Source organism: Lynx canadensis, chromosome E1, assembly GCF_007474595.2.
Source record: "Lynx canadensis isolate LIC74 chromosome E1, mLynCan4.pri.v2, whole genome shotgun sequence".
Lineage (NCBI taxonomy): Eukaryota > Metazoa > Chordata > Mammalia > Carnivora > Felidae > Lynx > Lynx canadensis.
Window position 1 is genome coordinate 44,360,210 of NC_044316.2, and position 20,583 is coordinate 44,380,792.

At 40.3% G+C, this 20,583-nt stretch overlaps 1 protein-coding gene across 1 annotated transcript in view; it reads left to right on the forward strand.

Moving 5' to 3' along the window:
- The window catches only part of EFCAB3 (EF-hand calcium binding domain 3), a 76,937-nt gene extending 60,152 nt beyond the window's left edge, over positions 1-16,785 (forward strand). Inside the window, exons 19-24 of the mRNA XM_032591138.1 lie at positions 690-761; positions 2,302-2,422; positions 5,988-6,175; positions 6,523-6,707; positions 13,118-13,240; positions 15,992-16,785. Of these exons, the coding sequence (XP_032447029.1) occupies positions 690-761; positions 2,302-2,422; positions 5,988-6,175; positions 6,523-6,707; positions 13,118-13,240; positions 15,992-16,312 (1,010 nt within the window). The 3' untranslated portion in view covers positions 16,313-16,785. The remainder of the gene's footprint in view (positions 1-689; positions 762-2,301; positions 2,423-5,987; positions 6,176-6,522; positions 6,708-13,117; positions 13,241-15,991) is intronic.
- Positions 16,786-20,583: the final 3,798 nt, after the last annotated feature.

Here is a 20,583-nt window from a genome sequence, read left to right on the forward strand (position 1 = left end):
CATCTGTACTGTGACAAAAATGCCACAGCATTTTTGTTGCTATTTTTAAAGCTGTTAGATAACATTCCCTTTGAATACACTGACCTAGTGATTATAGCCCATGCTGATATGTTGTATGGAGTATATATTCACTATCTCCTCTTACCTCTCCCCACCCAATTGCCAGCGCCCCATTCAATTAGCATAAGGCCCACATGTGAATCAGTGTCACTGGTCAATTAAGGCATCACTTGTTTCCACTAACTCCGCCCAGTTTGTCTGTTCTTTCATCAGAACACACATACATACCTCTAACAGCACTATTCTTTAACGTTAGAGGTGACTGGGTACAACTTGGGGTTGTTTTAATAATAAAAATAGCAGGGGGGGGGTATGGGAAGCCAGGGGTGGATTCCATGCAAAAATGGCAAGTCTCCAGGAAAGGAGTGAGTGGTTAGGACTGCAGGGGCTGAGAGCCTGGTTGATGTTTTTACCCCACCATTGCTTCTGGTGGCTGTGGGTGACTCATGTAACAGTGCTAAAACCACTTCGAGAAGACCAGTGCTCACCTGAGCACATCTCCAGCCTTAACATGCTGTGATTTTACGTATTGAATAGTCCAAGGTGTTTTCATTTGACATTTAACATATAATCTAATTACTAAAATACATCTTATATCTTTGTTCTGAGCCTTCAAATTTCTGTTTCAGGGGATGGAAAGGTGAATTTCTCAGACTTCATAAAGGTGTTAACAGATAAGAACCGCTTTCTTAAAGCTGTGGGTGAGTAGAGCTATTACAGAACAGATGGCAGCTGGGTAGCTGTGAGTCACTGCATAGTAACTATTATTCATTTAGGCCTCTGATCAGGAGACACGTGAGGAAGGTGTATTCTGGGGTGAGATTTACTTGCCATACTGCTTCTCCAAAACACTATTTGCTAAGCAAATTGATACAGTTTTAGAATTTTAACTTAAATGCATCAAGTCCTTCTGCAGGAGACACTGCTTTTTGGTCTCTGGTGTGAACATTTGGAGTAGTGTAGAAAAAATCGGTCACCTTTTATAATATTCTTTACCAAGCGCCTGTGCTACTTTGAGAGGAGCTCCCTTTACAAATGAAAATTTTTTTTTAGAAAAAGAAAAATGCTCTCTCTCTTGCAAATTTGGGGTATAAATAATTTACTATTCCTAAAAAATACCTTCCTCACCCTGATGAAGTCTTCCCTCAGTGCAAGGACTGGAGAGTCGGCTAGAGGTTAAAGAGCATATTCTCACACATGGTCATAAATGATGTGAAAGTGTACTTGACATATTATTAGTCCTCTGATGGTTTATTTATGAGTTTAACAGCCTGCCTTGGAAAAACTAACCACAATTCAGGTTATATTTTCTAGGATAAATACATTCTAAATTCTAAATACTGTGTACTGTTTTGAAAACACACTCATTCAGGGGCACCTGGGTCGCTCAGTCGGTTAAGCATCTGACTCTTGGTTTCGGCTCAGGTCACGATCCCAGGGTCATGGGATCGAGCCCAGTGTCAAGCCTGTGCTGAGTGTGGAGCCTGCTTAAGTTTCTCTCACTCTCTCTCTCCCCCTCTCCCCTGCTCACTCTTTTTCTCTAAAATAAAAAAAAAAAATTGTTTTTAAAGCACTCATTCATAGGCTGTGAACTGTCCTTAGAATAAACAGAAGTTACTGCTTCAAGTACTACTATAGTAACGAGGGTTTGCTTGCAAACCCGAGATATGTTTATCAACAATTTCTTAATCTAGAAGAACAAGACAATAGTCCTTAATACATGAGTCGTGTTTATGTTAAATTCAATTTAATTACAAGTCATATTTACTTCAAGTCAATATATACTTAGAAGTCACTGAACGAAAAGTATTTATTTATTTTGAGAAAAAGAATGCATGAGCCCGTGTGAGCAGGGGAAGGGCACAAAGAGAGGGAGGGAAAGAGAATCCTAAGCAGGCTCTGCACTGGCAGCGTGGAGCCCGAAGCGGGGTTCGACACGGTGTTCAAACTCATGAACCATGAGATCATGACCCAAGCCAAAACCAAGAGTCGGTTGTTAACCAACTGAGCCACCCAGGCTCCCAGAACTAAAAGTATTTTTTAATGATTATTCTGTCTGTTCAGTAATTAAAATGACCTTTCTACCAAATAGAACAGATTTTTTAATGTTTTTCTATAACTCTCTAGTACCTAACCTGGTATTACTCTTGTAAATAGAATAAAAAGACTTGTCAGCTTATTACTTTTTTTTGACAGATGGTTTTTTTCAGAAAGCATTTTGAATTTTTTTCTCCTTCATAGTTCCAGAAAAGGAGAAATGTTTAGATTTAGCTGGCAACCCAGGGATCCTGTTGTTTGAAATCCTATCAAAGCTTGTAGAGACTTCGGCCTTACCCAGAAAGGCTATAATGGAAATAGTAAGGTAAGTGGCAAAGAAAGGGGTAAAAACAGCCTTCTTAGAAGCACTTATGAGGATATGTACAAGGCAGTCACCTCTGATTAACATCCTTCTCCACAGGGTCTGCCCCAGAACAAAGGAGATGGGGTCTGTGGCAATGCTCACGTGCCACATGAGACCTAATTCCTTCATCCCAACTGTGCTACCTAGTTCTGAAATTGCAAGACTGACCTCAGTCCATCTCAGGGCCCACTGAAGGCCTAAGACAACCAAGAAAGTTCAGACTCTCCTACCCTAGGCTAGAGAATCCCAGAAGAATTCAGACTTTTCCAGGGATGATCTTTGTGTTGGGCTTGGAAATCTCATTTGGAAGACACTCTCATTCATGTTGGAACTCCCCGGGGCTTCCTTTGACTCTGGGACGATGTATAGCAATTTCAGACATCCCAAAGTAGCCTTTTGGACTGGAGCACAGCCAGAAGTAGACCCGAGAATGGAGGATGAGGAAATATTCTCACACCCAAATGTGTTTTATTCCAACAAATATCACTAAAGATAAATTTTCTCAATCTATTGTTATCATTATATTATATTGAATGTTGCTGTTACCAATTTTTTAACTAATTCTCTTTCAAAGTTGTGCCTTCCCTCCTAGGCTTAAAAATACAGAATGTTTTCTGAATCCTCCGTGGGTAGCTCTATGCTGTCCTGTATCTGTCAGGTGTGGAACAGAAGGCACACAAAATTCTACTCTTCATTCCAGTTCAAAGGCATTTATTAAATGCCTGTTATTAGTACACAAACTTGACACATTGCTTAACCTTTCAGCCTTGGTTTTCTCACCTATAAAATGGGAACAATAATAATACCCACCTTATAGGGCATTTGTGGGAACGTAGGAATAAATATTCCTAGAGCCCCATAAAAAAGAACTATTATTATGTGGAAGTAACTACAATAATCATACTAGATAGATAGATAGATAGATAGATAGAGATAGATAGATAGATAGATAGATAGATAGATAATGTTTGAATCCTCACCTCCTTAATGGGTACTATTGTCCTCATTTTACAAATGAAAAACCTAAAGTACAGGTAGTTGTACTTTGCCCCAAGGAGCAATGGTGCCTGGATTTTAGCATAGTCTGATTCCAGAACCCATGCGCTTCTCCACTGCCCTACACTGCCTCTCACACCCAGTAAGTGACCAGGAAATGTTTGCTGATATTGGTGTTTTGATGATGATGATGATGTTGTTGATGATGATGATGGTTGTTACTTATCATATACCTGGTTTCTAAGGAGATGAAGTGTTTGATATGTAGTGTTTGCATTTAAGGAACTTAAAATATAAATTGAGAGTAAAGCCTTAAGTACGTAGACAACTAAATAATGCCAAATGAGTGGCAAAGATCATTCATGTAGTTTCCTGAGAAAGCCGGTCTTGAGCTGGGTAATGGTAGAATTTGACAGGTGTTCCTGTAGTTGATTACAACGTTTACTAAACATTATGTGCAATTTCTGAGTGTGCACTTTACACGCATTAGCTTTTTCCTGGATTGCTGTCTCCTAACTGGTCTCCCTGTTTGTACCTTTTGGTTCCCCACCCCAGCCTTGCCCACTCCAGTCTATTCTCAACACTCCCTCTATCTAGCTGATGTCTTAATGCCTACAGCACCAAATGATCCTTTTAAAACGTCGGATCATGTCAGTCCTCTGCTCAAAATCTTCAGCCAATGGGGCATCTGGGTGGCTCAGTCAGTTAAGCATTCGACTCTTGGTTCAGTTCAGGTCATGATTTCGTGGTTTCATGAAATCCCTGCATCAGGCTCAGCACTGACCGTGCAGAGTCTGCTTAGAATTCTCTCTCTCCCTCTCTCTCTCTGCCCTTCTCCCACTTGCGCTGTCTCTGTCTCTCTCAAAATAAACTTAAAAACATAAAATATTATTTTAAAAAACCTTCAAAACCCTTCCATTTCCCTCTGAGTATGAGTCTTAGACTGTATGTGACTTATTGGTCTTCTAGGTGACCTGCCCTCACTTTTGACCTCTTTGACTTTGTCTCCTGTTACTCTGCTCCATTCAGGCTAGCACCCTTGCTGTTCCTCAAATACACCAGACATGCTCCTGCCTCAAGACCTTTAAATTACACTAAGAGAAATGAGCATTATATATTTTCAGAGGAGGATAAGAACATTGTGGATAGTTGGGTTCAAGGTTAAGGAAGGAATTATCTGATTATAAACCAGACTGCTATGGCACCTGTGTGGCTCAGTCAGTTGAGCATCTGACTCTGGATTTTGGCTCAGGTCATGATCCTAGGATCATGGGATAGAGCCCCAAGTTGGGGTCCACACTGAGCAAGGAGCCTACTTAAGATTCATTCATATGCTCTCTCTCTCTCTCTCTCTCTCTCTCTCTCTCTCTCTCTCCCCTCCCCTTTCCCCCTGTCCGCTGATCACACACTCTTTCTTTCTAATAAGATAAAATAAAATAAATAAAATAAAATAAAATAAAATTTATAAACCAGACTCTAAGCAGAATGCTATTGGCACATCTACCCAACCACTGCTGCAGCTGCAACATTTAGAATGAGTTCTTTCCCTCTTTCTGAGAGGAAAAAAAAAAAAGGTTGCCTGTCATCATCCCAGAAAGCAATGAAGCTTCCCATTGCTGTAACAGAAAAACCTGCCTGTGTAATGATAAGCAAGGTCTTGCATTTCGTCCTCTGAGACAGTAAGCAGTGACGGTCCTCTGCTCCGCAAACTGAGAAGCGAGGTCTCCCACATTGGTACTGAAGCCCCACTATACCAAGTCCTCCCCCACTGCCCACAGCTCCAGAGAGACGTCCATCGTTCCAGCTGCAAGAGGGAATCTGATCTGCAATGAATGTTTAAGGCATGCATGTTTGTAAATCAGATGTCTATACCTTTGGGGATGTTTGTGCTGTGAATGAGAGTTCCTTAGCATATCTTAAAGTATTTATAAACTAAAATGCACAGTAACAGATCTCCTAAATCCGTTGATACACATGTGCATGCATACACACACACACAACTCAAAGAAATGCAACCAATAGTAATTTACTGAATAGTAAGATTATTGGTGACACTTCCTTTTTATACTCTTCTGCATTTTCCAAATTCTCTGCAATAAGGATTTCTTTTAATTAAAAGAAAGTTGCATTTTAAAACTCAACACAAAGTAATATAATGGTAGGCATGATTAATGTTTGTATTCAAGCTGGTACCACTCAAGGCTTTGTCAAGGATCACTATCGATAGGTATTTTTTCTAGACAAGACTTGAGGTTTGGGGGGGAGGAGGAAGGAAGCCAAAGCCCAGAAACTAGAAATATAAGCTAGCCAAATGGCCTGGGGAAAGTATTAGTAGATATTCTATGAATGTCACAAAATTAAGCACTCAATAAATGATATTGAATGAATATATAAATTAAGTTTAAAATAAATGGATTCAGCCAATACCTTGCAGCTGGACTTTTTTTCCTTTTGTCCAACACTTAGGCAGTTTTTCAGTAGGACTATACAGCACTTTTTATTCTTTTTTTAATTACTTTTTTTTTTTTAGCTATTTCCAAAGAAAATTCCAGGAAACAGGAATGTTATGGAATCCCTACACCATGGCTTATGAAAAAAGGAGATTTAAGCAAGACATAAGCACCCCTCCCAGCTCAAGCACAGCTGCCTTTGCCAATGCTGCCCAGACTGCAATAATGAAAGAAAAGGATTTATTTAAATTTCTTGAAGAGCTCAAGAGTAAGAGCCATTTGTCCTCTCCCCACTGTTGCAAAGGATTTATTTGTAGATTACTGGTCAGAAATAAACACTAGAGGTCAAGTGCTATAGAAACAGGACCACAGCCTATTCTGTCTGGTCTATGTCACACAGGTATCATTGGAAAGCATATCTGCATCTTAACCTGAGTCCTCATGATTCAGGTGAAGCCTGTAGTCTGGGGGCGGGGGAGAGGGCAGGAGAGTGAAGAGTGGGGGTCACAGCCACTGAGAAGCCTAGACAAAGAGCAAAATAGGCACTACATGTATGTCTTTTATGTGAATTTCCTCTTACACGGTTCATAATATCATTTTTGTTTTTATCTTTAGGGTGCAATCCTCCTTCAGATAGCCCATATTCAAAAATACCCATCTTTCCATTGTTTCCTAATGTGGATGGGGTGGTGATGGGAAAGCCATTCAAAGACATGCAGAAATTAGAAATGCTAAGGAGAAAAGAGCCTCTGAACTTCTTTGAGAACTATTTTTTCCATAAAAGAGACTGGAAAGCACAGGTAAGATTTCAATTATTAATTAATTCAAATTAATATTAGTTAAACATTAGTTAATTCAAATACTTAAGTTTTTAAGTTCTAACTTAACAGAACTAATAACATGTTTTTTAATGACAAACGTTTTAAGTCATTGTATTTTTTTTAAATTTTTTTAGTGTTTATTCATTTTTGAGAGAGAGCAGGGGAGGGGCAGAAGTGGGGGGGGGGGGACAGAGGATCTGAAGCAGGCCCTGTGCTGACAGCAGAAAGCCCGATGTAGGGCTTGAACTCATGAACCATGAGATCATGACCTGAGCCGAAGTCAGACGCCCAACCAACTGAGCCACCGGGTGCCCCTTTTTAATAGATATTAATTCTGCTACTTCAAGATCAAAAATTTCTGCATGGCCAAAAATAATCACATTTGCAACTCGTACACAAAGGGCTAACTCCTTTAATACATCAAAGAGCTTCAAATTGATTAGAAAGAAACTAACTTGTATAAAAATAAGCAAAGGATATGAACAGATAGTTCTCAGTAGTGTGAAAAGATATTCAATCCCATTCTTCATAAAAGATCCAAATCAAAACCACCTTGAAAGTGGTAATACAGGGGCGCCTGGGTGGCTCAGTCGGTTGAGTGTCCGACTTCAGCTCAGGTCACAATCTCACGGTCCGTGAGTTCGAGCCCCGCATCGGGCTCTGGGCTGATGGCTCAGAGCCTGGACCCTGCTTCTGATTCTGTGTCTTCTTCTCTCTCTGCCCCTCCCCCATTCATGCTCTGTCTCTCTCTGTCTCAAAAATAAATAAAAATGTTTAAAAAAATTAAAAATAAATAAACTTTAAAAAAAATCTAAAAAAAAGAATAAAAAAAAAAAAAAAAGAAAGTGGTAATACAGAAAGATAGTATCTTTCCATATTAGACTGACCAAGATCAAAAGGTTGAAAAATACATGGGGTACTCATAAATTGCAGATAGGAGTTTATATTGGTTCAACCTCCACAGATGAAATTTGGTAATACCTACCAAAGTAACAGACCTCACACCTGTGGACTATGAGTGAGGAACAATTTCTCCACTGCCCTCTTAGGGTCTTTTGGCTGAGCCTGAGAATTAAATTGACATAAGACAGATCAACAGGAGGAAAGCATACACATTTTTAAAAATTTTACAGGTACATGGGAGTCCCCACAGAAAACGAAGACTCAAAGTAGCAGAGTCCAACACTTGTGTGCTAAATTGGCCAAAGAGTTGTAAATAGAGTGAAAACGTGTCCAGGCAAAGGGACTTGGCCTAGGGTAGTTAATTGGGTGGAGTTTAGAAGACAAAGATCAGTTTAACACAATTTGTACAGATTTCTGCCAGCCTCAACTCCCCATTCCCAGTGATAAGAATGTTACTTTCCTCCTGATATAAAGAGAGCATCTTCCTTATGGGGCGTTGATCCCCTGCATTCAGGAAGGAAGAGGAGAGAGATCAGAGTGCTCTTCTTAACACCCGCTGTTTTCCAAGTCCCTTTAACTCAAAATACTCCTTTTGCCAAAGTCACATATTTGGGGTGGCATATTCAGCCACCTTCATGACCTAGCATCTCACCCCGAGGATACTATCTGGGATACACTTGTTCCAAATGCCACCCATACAGGGCAACTCATTACATGGTTGTTTATACTAGCAAACGGTTGGGGAAATAACTAAATGACCATTTACTAGATTAACTCTATTACCGGGTTAACTATTTACTAGGTTAACTACTACTGTATTTACTAGGTTAAATAACTAGGGGATTAGTTAAATTATGCTTTATCCTTACCATGAAATATTCTGCAGCCATTTTTTAAAAATTTATTTATTTTGGGGAGAGAAAGAGAGCGAGAGTGTGAGAGAGAGACAGAGAGAGAGAGCACGACCAGGGGAGGGGCAGAAAGAGGGACACAGAGAATCCGAAACAGAGAGCCCCATGTGCAGCTCGAACCCACAAACTGGGAGATCATGACCTGAGCTGAAGTCGGATGCTTAACTGACTGAGCCACCCAGGTGCCCCTGCAGCCATTTTAATGACTTAAGAAACTCTTTGTGTGATGATGTAAAAGATCTCCAAAAGGAAAAGGATATGAAACAGTATGTGTAATACACTGCTATTCGTATAAAAAGGAGAAAAATAAATAAATACAAAGTATGTACATATACTTTTTCCTTGTAAAATGTTCTGGAAGGAAATCCAAGAGAATAGTAACATTGGTTGCCTGCAGACAGAGAAAGTAAGGGGCTGGGAGACACAAGAGGCAAGGAGATCACAGTGTATATTCACCATACTCTGATTTTTGAAGCATATGTATGTTTTACACTCCTAAAGATTGGAAATAAAAAAGAATTAACTGTTTTGGAGAGTACTAAACAAGAGCTAAAATACTCTACAGCACAGTGACATGGGAGATGAGAAGGGTGGTGCTCAGAATTAAAGCTTCCTAAGTTCATTTTATTGTTTGAGTAGAGACTTAGGATACTGGTCAAATCTATAATTTGTTAAATTAATTATGAGTGTTGGGGCGCCTCTGTGGCTCAGTCAGGTAAGTGTTGAACCCTTGGCTTCAGCTCAGGTCATGATCTCACAGTCGTGAGATGAAGTCCCACATGTGGTTCCACACTGCGTATAGAGCCTGCTTAAGATTCTCTCCCATTCTCTCTCTCTCTCTTCCCTGATTCTCTCCTGCTCATGCTGCCTCAAAAATAAAATTGAGTGTTAAAAATGTGAGGATAATCACTAAAATGAATCATAAATAAGTTAATGAATAATCATTAAAATGAATAATTGTCAAATAGAAGGAAAAAAGAATAAGAAAAAAGAGAAAACATGGAATAATAGAAAATGCAAAACAAAATAGGCAGATGGGGTGCCTGGGTGGCTCAGTCAGTTAAACATCTGACTTTAGCTCAGGTCATGATCTCGTGGTTTGTGAGTTCCAGCCCCATGTTGGGCTCTGTGCTGACAGCTCAGAGCCTGGAGCCTACTTTCGATTCTGTGTCTGTCTCTCTCTGCCCCTCCCCCGCTCATGCTCTGTCTCTCTCAAAATTAAATAAATTTTTTTTTATTTTTTTTTCAACGTTTATTTATTTTTGGGACAGAGAGAGACAGAGCATGAACGGGGGAGGGGCAGAGAGAGAGGGAGACACAGAATCGGAAACAGGCTCCAGGCTCTGAGCCATCAGCCCAGAGCCTGACGCGGGGCTCGAACTCCCGGACCGCGAGATCGTGACCTGGCTGAAGTCGGACGCTCAACCGACTGCGCCACCCAGGCGCCCCTAAATAAATATTTTTAAAAATTTTTAAAAATAGAAAAATCCAAGTATGTCAGTAGTCACGACAAAAGATTAAACACACTAGTTTAAAAAAACAAGGATGAAAAAGAAAAATACATAGACAAAGGATCATCTTTCAAGTTTAAAATAAAAAAGGACACTGAGACTGATTTTTAATAATTCTCAGATATATGTTCTCTAAAGGAGACACACCTAAAATACAACACAGAAAGTTTGAAAGTAAAAAGACTGAAAAAGATAAATCAGGCAAATACAAATCAAAGAGAGCTGGTATCAATATATTAGCATAGGGAAAGTAAAATTTAAGGAAAACATAGCTAAAGATAAAGATGCTATTTAATTACTTTTAAAAATCTTCAGAAAGATATAACTATCCTGAACCTGTGTGTACCTAGCAAACTGACAGATAACAGTTAACAGAATTGTAAGGATTAACTTTAGACTTTTTAAAGGCACTATGCATGCTAAAAAAGTGAATAGGCAAACCCATAATCACCGTGGGAGATATTTATCATGCATCTCCAGAAACTGATAAAGCAAACTGAAAGAAAGAAAGAAAGAAAGAAAGAAAGAAAGAAAGAAAGAGAAAAGAGAGAAAGAAAAGAAAAAATAAAAGAAAATAGGAAGGAAGGAAAGAAAAAAGAAAGAAAAGAAAGAAGGGAGATATTTATCATGCATCTCCAGAAACTGATAAAGCAGACCAAAAGAAAAGAAAAGAAAAGGAAAGAAAAGAAAGAAGGAAGGAAGGAAGGAAGGAGAAAGAAAAGAGAGAAAGAAAAGAAAAAATAAAAGAAAATAGGAAGGAAGGAAAGAAAAAAGAAAGAAAAGAAAGGAGATATTTATCATGCATCTCCAGAAACTGATAAAGCAGACCAAAAGAAAGAAAGGAAAGAAGAAAAGAAAAGAAGGAAGGAAAGAAAGAGAAAGAAAGAAAGAAGAAAGAAAAAGAAAAGAGAGAAAGAAAAGAAAAAATAAAAGAAAATAGGAAGGAAGGAAAGAAAAAAGAAAAGAAAGAAGGGAGATATTTATCATGCATCTCCAGAAACTGATAAAGCAGACCAAAAGAAAGAAAGGAAAGAGAAAAACAGATAAGAGGAAGGAAGAAAGATAACGAAAGGAAAGAAAGAGAAAGAAAAGAAAAGAAGAGAAAGAAGAAAAATAAAGAAAAATAGGAAGGAAGGAAGAAAAAGAAAAGAAAGAATGGAGATTTTATCATGCTCTCCAGAAACTGATAAAGCAACCAAAAGAAAAGAAAGAAAGGAAAGGAAAGGAAGAAAAGAAAAAGAAGGAAGGAAGAAGGAAGAAGAAGGAGTGAGGAGAAGAAGAAGAAAAAAAAGAGAGAAAGAAAGAAAAAATAAAAGAAAATAGGAAAGAAAAGAAAGAAGTTAGATATTTATCATGCATCTCCAGAAACTGATAAACAGACCAAAGAAAAGAAAAGAAAAAGAAAAAAATAAAAGAAGAAGAAGGTAAGGTAAGAAGGAAGGAAGAAGGAGGAAGAAAAGAAAGAAAGAAAGAAAGAAAGAAAGAAAGAAGAAAGAGGAAGAAGGAAGAAGAAGAAAGAAGAAGAAATCAACTCATCTTACAAAAAACTCTTATCTGTTAAGGAAGAGAGACATAGAACTAAAGCTTAATATAGAATCAGAATCTAGAAAAAAGTTGTTTCCGGACATGGGGAACTTGAGCACATTAGTAGCCAGGAGGAAGAGCCCTTAGAGCTATGGTTCTCAATCCTGGCTGCACAACGGAATCACCAAGGAGAGCTTTTAACAGCCCTGTGCCCAGGCCACAACCCTAACCAATTAAATCAGATCTCGGGATGGTGCTTAAGCTTCAGCATTTTTTTAAAGTTTCAACATGCAGCCAAAGCTGACAACCACTGCCTGAGGCAGAGAAACTGAAGTGGTAGGAAAGGGGCAAGACTGGTTATGCCATTTGTGGAGCCCAGTGCAAAATGGAAATGTGGAGCCCCCTTGTCCAAAAATCACTAAGAATTTAAAGACAGCAACAGCAGAACAGTAAACCAAACTCAGGGCCCTTCTAAGTACGTGGTCCTGTGTGATTGTACAGATCACACACCCACGAAGCCAGCTCTGGAACAAGGGAAATTGAAGGAAAATGGTCCAGGGAGCAAATAAATATTCAGGAAAAACTCTCACATCGAAGAGGCAAAGAGGAAAAATCAGGCTACAAGATGGAGAAATCCTAAGGTGGAAAGAAGAGTGAAAAGAATGTATATTAGACAGCCCTGGAGAGACAAGATCGGTAGCTGAGGGAGTGTGCAGACCTGGTTTCCCAGCAGCCACTAAGAGGACTGCTCTGAGGGCTGTAAGAGAGTTAACGGCAAATGAAGAAAAGTAATGGCAGGCGGTACAACGGGCCTGAATGAGACTGGGCAATACACGTCTTCAAAGAAATCAATGAGCATATTTACATGATTTCTGCCAGCATTGTTCAGCAGCCCAGGAGCAGGGAAAATGGATGGCTGACTCCCCATGGGAAGTTTGGAAGTACTGTAGGTTGTCCTCTGTGGAGGGCACCATCTTCATTTTCAGAGCTTGGTGATGGCTTGGGAAATTTGGTGCAAGTAGAGTTGGCTCCTCTCTACCTTCCATATCCATTCCACACATAAGCCATCTCTTCTTGTTTTAATGTTTATTTACTTATTTTTGAGAGAGAGAGAGAGAGAGAGAGAGCACGTGTGTGTGTGTGAGCGAGGGGCAGAGAGAGAGAGGGAGACAGAGAATCCAAGCAGTCTCTGCGCTCAGCACAGAGCCCCATGTGGGGTTCGAACTCACTCAGTGTGAGATCATGACGTGAGGTGAAATCAAGAGTCGGGCGCTTAACCAACTGAACCACCCCGGCGCCCCATCTTCTGGTCTATACTTCTGAGTAGGCTTCATCATTATGAAAGAAAATTTGCTAAATGCTCATTTACACATGGCACCATACCATGTAGCCCAAAACAACTGACAAGTGGCTTAGCAATTACCTTCTGTATCATACACAAACCCCTTCATAATGCAATGTATTTCTCCTTATTATGTCTATGTTGTATAATTCAACCCAAAAGATATCACTAACCTTCTTTTTTGAAATGTGTATAAAGGCAGCAAATATAAAGCCTATTGACCCCGTCTCAGGCTGTCCTACTGACATCCTGGCCATTGACCAAATGCTCAAAAAGAAGCAGAATTGGACAGTGACTGATGCGGCAGCTATTAAACAGCCCGTGAGTATTCACTGTTGGCACCTTCTCAGAAAGCACTGATGAGAATATTTTCCATTTCAATACTACAACCATAAATCCCAACGTTATTTTTTCTGCCCTGTGTCTTTAAAACAAGACAAGCTCATTTCTCACTTTTACCCATGGCAATGACGCTTCTTGCTCTGTAATCAAGTGGATTCAGATGTTAACTGTTATAATTCATCCTGCTAATCACCCATGGAACCATACCCAGCATCGCTTCTGGGACATTCATTTGTTTCATGCTGGAAATTGCAAATAGGTAAGGCAGCCAGCTGTCACGGTGAGGGGGGTGTACTGAGGGAACCATGATGAGTGAAAGCATCTCGATTACAGCAGCTAAAAGGATAGTTCAAGAGCACTTGCCAGGTGCCAAGCACGGTGCTATATAGGTGCTCCACAAGTACTCTACGGGTACTAATTCATTTACTGATCACAACAGTGCTTCCAGATAGGTGCTGTTATGGTTCTTTGTCATTTTAGAGATAAGCACAGAGAGGTTCACTTGTCTAAAGGCAGAAGGAATAGGGGAATAGAGCCAGAATTAGAAACACGAGCCGTGTGGCTCTGGAATCCACATTTTTAACCATAACTCTGTGCTCCCTGACTACCTTTGTGCCGTGACATCTTAGCAGCTTTTATACTCCACAGAGACAGACTGGGGTATATGTATTTCAGGCCGCCTTTTTTCTGCACGTGACACTAATGATCAAGGTCTCCTGGATGGTTTCCACTTCCTTGGCCTTTACAGTACTGCATCTTGCAGCTCTGTGTCCCTTCCTCTCGCTTTTCTTTCCTGAATGTTCATCCCTTCAGTCTTGATGGTTCTTCGTTTTCCTACTGCTCTTCCCATTATAGGCACTCGTCCGGTCATTTGTTCAGTAAATATTTATACATTATTAACAAAGTTCTAGGTTTACGGGATACCACGGGGGAGGAAAAAACAGAGTTCCTGCCCTCCATGAGCTTGGAGTGAGGGTGAGAAGGAAATAAACAGTAGTAATACATGGGGATAAGTGAAACAACAGGTGAGGTCGGCACTGGACGCCACAAGAACACAAAGGACTGGGCTCCCGACCTCTGTCTCATCATGGCACATACTCATGCTGGAGTAAATGGAGGCTCCTTATAGCCGGAGGCCTCCAACCCAGAGTACCGGCTGCCCCAAGGGCTAAGGAGCTTGAGGAAGGCAGTCAATTGGCATACCTGTAAACCAGTCACAACAGAACTTTGGGGATCTCTGCGTTAAGTGAAGGAAAAGCCAGGACAAGCATTCTTTGCACTATCTCAATCTACCCTTCTTGTTTCAGCTGCCACCTACACACAGATAACTCTTAAATCTGTCTCTAGCCTAGACTTCTTTCCAGTACTTTCACCTTAGCTCATTGGCTGCCTGATGAACATTTTTACCTCACTGTCTCAGCCTATCTAACTCTACCAGTCCAAACCAAACTCGTCATCTGCATCAAAATGGCTCTTCCTTGGGGATTCCGTATGTCAGCTGCTGATACCACCCTCTACCCAGTCAACGAAACTAGAAAGCCAGGAGTCACCCTTAATTTGTGAATTGTCCTCACTCCTCACATCCACCTACAACCAAATCTGGCTACTCTTGTTCTCCTGAAAATTTTTCAAATCTGTCTCCTTCATCCCATCCTATCACTACTGCCTTCACTAGGCCCTCATTAGGTCTTGCCTGGACCCCCCAACCTCCCATCCCTACCTCACAGCTGCTCCCCTCCACCCACTCTCCACACAGCTGCTCATGATCTAACATAAAGATACAGCTCTGCCCCTGTCCTGCTTAAGAACGAATTCTTCCCTCTCAACAATGGCAGGATTTTTCAACTCTATTTTCTGCTCCACACTCTGAGAGACTTATCTCCCTTCCGTCAGAAACAGGTGGTAATTGTGGTACCTGACTGGCTCAGTCGGTGGAGTGTGCCACTCTTGATCTCAGGGTTTAAGTTTGAGCCCCACATTAGGTGGAGAAATTACAGGGAAGGGGAGGGGAGGGGAGGGGAGGGGAGGGGAGGGGAGGGAAGGGAAGGGAAGGGAAGGGAAGGGAAGGGAAGGGAAGGGAAGGGAAGGGAAGGGAAGGGAAAGGAAGGGAAGGGAAGGGAAGGGAAGAGTGGCTCACTACAGCATGATTTTCACTGAGGAAAGGGCTCTCCCAACCTCCCTGAGATCAAGTCTAAGGGCCAGTACAGCACAGTGCTTTGCCTGCCTCATCTCCTTCACTCCTTCCCTCCCACTTTCAAAACCTGACACTTTAGTGACACCAACGTGCTTGTGCCTCTACCAATTCCAGAGGCCTTTGTTCCTTTGTTTCTGCTATCTCCTGTCCCTGAAACTCCTTCCCATCACCAGTGACTCTCTCAGTCTGGCCAAACCCTTGAGGAACTACTCAGCATCTCTCCCTCCCTGTCCTAAGCTGGATTGAGTGCCATCCTATTATATCCAGAGCCTGTCTCCATCCCCCATTTCCTCCTTGTTTTAGTCTATTGTGTTTTTAATATTCTCATAACATTTCTTCTCTCATTATTCCCAAATCATACATTTGGATTGTCCATCAACTCCTAACTTGCGTGTCCTCAAAAGGTCCTACCAATGTGTAAACTCAGTGATGTTCAACCAGCCTGGGAATGTAACTCTTAGGATATCTAGAATTGTGGTCCATAAGTCAAAGATATGTTAAGGTAACTACTGCCAACTTCTGCTCTCTCACTGCAGGTGAAGAGAGCTATAGATACCTATAACTTGGGAATTGCCCTGGAGCACCGGAAAGACATGCTAAACCTCTGGCAGAAGATCCGAGGGGATTTGATTGGAATAGACACTAAAAATGAGTCCTTTTATGATACCTTTTCTACTTACACATGGTCCTGGAATGTTTGCCAAGAATTACTTTCACCAAAGGACTTAAGGTTATATGATGCCTACATGAATAGGCATACCTTCCACAACTCTGTATTCTCTTCTTCCTCGGATATCAGTGAATGTGACACAGGAAGAAAACGAAAACGGAAAGGTTTCAAAGGGTTTCGACGATGAGATTTCTACATTTTCTAAACACCTCACTGCAAACTACTTTTCCATAGATATCAAAATTGTGGTTTCTTGCTTTTGTCTAGTACATTCTTAGCAGCTGGAAATGTTGACATCTTTTGAATTCTGACCAGTAAAAAAGTTTAAGTCATAATGTGGTTTCCCTTTCCTAATTCTTACCTAGTAAATAGAGGTCATGTGGTTTTTTTCCCCAGCAAACAACTGCACTCTGCTGCCCCCACCTGGCTCAAAACGGCCTGGGCACGAGGAGAAAACCTGAGATGTGCGCTTACCTTAAGGGCCTCTGTGAGCCCTTAGGGGCTCTCCCTGTAACGTGCCTCTTAGTTTATGACTGTAAGTGGCACTAGGTTTTTGATTATTTGTAAAAGAGGCCAAAGACAGCAGGTGACAATGATCCTTCAGTTCCAGGGAATAATATCACCATCTCCCAGGGAATCTTGATTAAATTTGGGTGTTCCTAAGGCTCCTTAGCCACACATCTTCAGGCTGATCTCTTGGATACCTTTTAAAAAGGGATGCTGTTTTCAGGGCATCTGGGTGGCTCAGTCGGTTAAGCACCCGACTTCGGCTCAGGTCATGATCTCACGGTTCTTGGGTTCAAGCAGCACGTCGGGCTCTGTGCTGACAGCTCAGTGCCTAGAGCTTGCTTCAGATTCTCTGCCTCCCTCTCTCTCTGCCCCTCCTCTGCTTATGCTCTGTCTCTCTCTCTGAGAAATAAATAAACATAAAAATTTTTTTTAAAGTTTATCTCATCCATTACACTTGTTCTTTAATGCATTTAATAAAGATGCACATATGTAACTATATTACACGTTTGGTAGTTATAATTTTTATGGTGGAAAACTACACACAAAATTTACTATTTTAATCACATTTAGGTGTATATCATCCATTATATTATTTTTTCCTGTTAGAAAAAGGAAAAAACATGTTTCACATTGATGGGGACAGTGGCTTATAATATAAAATCATAACATGCCAGAAAAAAGCAATGAAAATAGTGAAGTCTCCTAGAACTATTTAATGAAACAGTCTTGAAGTAAATTTGTGTTACCTTGAAGAGTCAAAACTGTCTAAATATATTTGCCATTCTTTACAATGTTATGATGTTGAGAAAAAGAAGCTTATTGACAAGTGGCCATGTTTCTTACCTGAAGAATAAGATTTATAGTTTGACAGATTTTTTTCTTTTTTTGGTATGGCTATGACCGTAATAGGCAATCTAAGAGATGTAATTTGGATGCCAAAATTAGAATTCCTGAAATATTTTCTTGGATCAATGAGATAACAGGAAAGAATATTTTTAAGCATATCTGTCCTGGAAAATCTAAAATGTACAGTAACACAGTCTTTCTATCAAATTGTCACATACTGTAGTGACAGTATAAACTGGCATCTTGTCAGTATAGCAATAGGTACTCGGCCATTCATTCAAAAATTATTTTTTTAATGTTTATTTTTGAGAGAGCATGTGCAAACAAGGGGGGGAGGGGCAGAGAGAGAGAGGGGCAGAGGATCTGAAACAAGCGCTGTGCTGACAGCAGAGAGCCTGACGCGGGGCTTGAACTCACAAACAGTGAGATCATGAGCCGAAGTCGGATGCTTAACTGACAGGCACCCATTGTTCAACATTTACTGAGTTGCATACTATGTGTTGGACCTTGTTCTAGGACCTGGATATAACAGTGAACAAACAGATAAAATGCCCTGACCTCACAGCTTAGTAATCCAGCTAATTATAACCACTGACTCACTACTTCCACTTCTAGACATTATTCCTAAAGAAATAATCATGAATATACAAAATGATTTAGTTACAAGGATGTGTATCGTGTTGGATTTTAAAGTTGCCTAAACGTCCAGTAAGTCACGGTACAGTTCTATAAATTAAAATGATGTTAGAAAAGACCATTCAAACAAAAGAATGATATTACAAGCTATCATCAGGTTATAAAATAGGCTACAACTGCTCAGAGCCATGAGAAGGCTGTATGGGATTGTTCTAGAACCTAATTATGATTGTAGTTGCACAAATACAGATTTTTATGAAAACTTATCAAACGGTACACTTAAAATGGGTGAATTTAATTATATGTAAACTATACCTCAATGAAGTTGTAAAATAAGAGGGCATAAAACAGTTCTGAAACTATTGTAATTTAAAAGTTACTTCTATAAATACATAAGAAAAAAAAAGACTGGAAGGTATACACCGGTGTTGTTTTTTTTAAACCAAAGTATTTAATGGGTTAAATTAAGGATGGAATGGGGTAGTTTCTTTTTTTCTTTTGTCTAAATGTTCTACAATAAACATATTTATTTTGCAATAAGAAAAAAAAACACAAAAGGCTGTTTAAATTTGTTAAATCAGCTTATTCAATTATCTAGGCCTGCTACATGTTCTGTGAAACTTTAAGGAGAGCAAATCAGGACACCAGGGTCCCTTCCCCCACTTTCAGTTCCAGAGCACATGCTTACACAGACCGGAATTTCCACTGACTGGAACTTAAAGAAAAGCATGAAATAATTACCCACGTCCCAGGTTGACACCCAAGGCAATGATCCAGACTGAGAGTTGTTAACCTTTCCAGGCTTTGAACCCATGCCACCCAGCTAGAAGAGCTCTTCCAGCTCACCAGCAGAGGGACCCTTAACTCCCCTGAAAAGTTTTGCTTGCTGAAGATACAGTCCAGCGTGAAGTCTGGTAGCACAGAGGACTCAGAGTCACGTCTTCCAAATTTCTGCAGAAAAATAACTTCAGGTGCTTCAAAAGATGGAGAAACATGAGTTGTACAGGTCAACCAAAGATAATTGTACGAAAATTCAGGATACTTTTCTCCCATTTCACCAAAAGGGCCCAAGTTGTTTGCCATTTTAAATGACTAGTTATGGGAATTAATATAGTAAGTGACTTCAAGTGAAAACAGAGTGAGCTCCCTGCAAGAAACTCTGCAGTGAGAATGTTGATTAGGAGCATGAATAGCTTTTGGTGTGGGGAGAAAAACGAGTGTAGAAGAGACAACAAGATGCCAAGAATACATATAAATCAACCACTATGTCAAACAACTGGCCCCGAGAAACTATAAAAATCCTCGTCACTTGTTTTTTGGAGAGGAGGTCTTGTTCAAAATGTTTCAAAAGACCATGAGAATGGCAAAAGTGTTTTCAAATAAAGTACAAATTCTCTACTCTCTTATCTTTTCAATTCACTCACATATTTTTCTTTGTGATTAAGGAGGATTTAGGGCCCGTTCCAGTTTCTTTTCTGAGAAAGATACAGAACCTCTCATAGCTCCCCTCAGTTTTTCGTATGGAAAGAATCTGCAATGAAGGAAACAACTGGGTACCAGTGTGCTGAGTCTAGTAATGCACCATCTAAGTAACTAATTAACCCTTTCCTTATCTTCTTCCAGATGGTAATCATTACTTTCCTGGAACTCTTCTCAACTAACCTTGTGCAGACAGCATGCTTTCTTTTGAGAATCAGTTTGTAGTAATTATCAAAATAGAAATGGAAGGCTGAAAATGTATGAACATAACAAACTATGTGTGTTTGCATTACAATCCTGATTGTGTGAATAAGCTCGGATATGGATAATTCCAAAAAGTATGTGGTTACAAAAATTTTTTTAACTTGTCCTTGGATGGATATTCCATTTGATTAAACAGATAAACCTTGTGCTCTCAGAATCCATTTCATATCCTCCTCCCAGAAAAATCGTTTTGTTTTTTTTTCATAGCTTTTCACACTACAAAAAGCTGACGATGGAAGCTGGAAAACTGCCAGACTTCCTCGGCCAGCTTGCTACCTTCCTCAAATTCTTCTGACTATAAGCTCCATGGGACTAGCTACCTTTAATTCTCAAAGTGATTTTTCCTGTCTTAAAACTTGAAGGAGGGGTGCCTGGGTGGCTCAGTCATTTAAGCGTGAGACTCTTGATTTCTCCTCAGGTCATGATCTCGCAGTTCAGGAGATCAAGCCCGCCATCAGTCTCTGCACTGACACTGTGGAGCCTGCTTGGGATTCTCTGTCTCCCTCTGCCCTTCCCCCATTCTCTCTCTCTCTCTCAAAATAAATAAACATTTTTAAAATTTTTGAGGGAAACGGGGGAACCTGCTAGAGGACCCCAGCATAGAGAGGAGGCTCAAGCTTAATTAATGTCTCCCACTTTCTTGCGGGCCTGCAAGACCACTAGGGCCTCCTGGCAAGGGATGGGGAGTAGGAAACCCACTCCGAGAAGACATTCTGCCAGAGT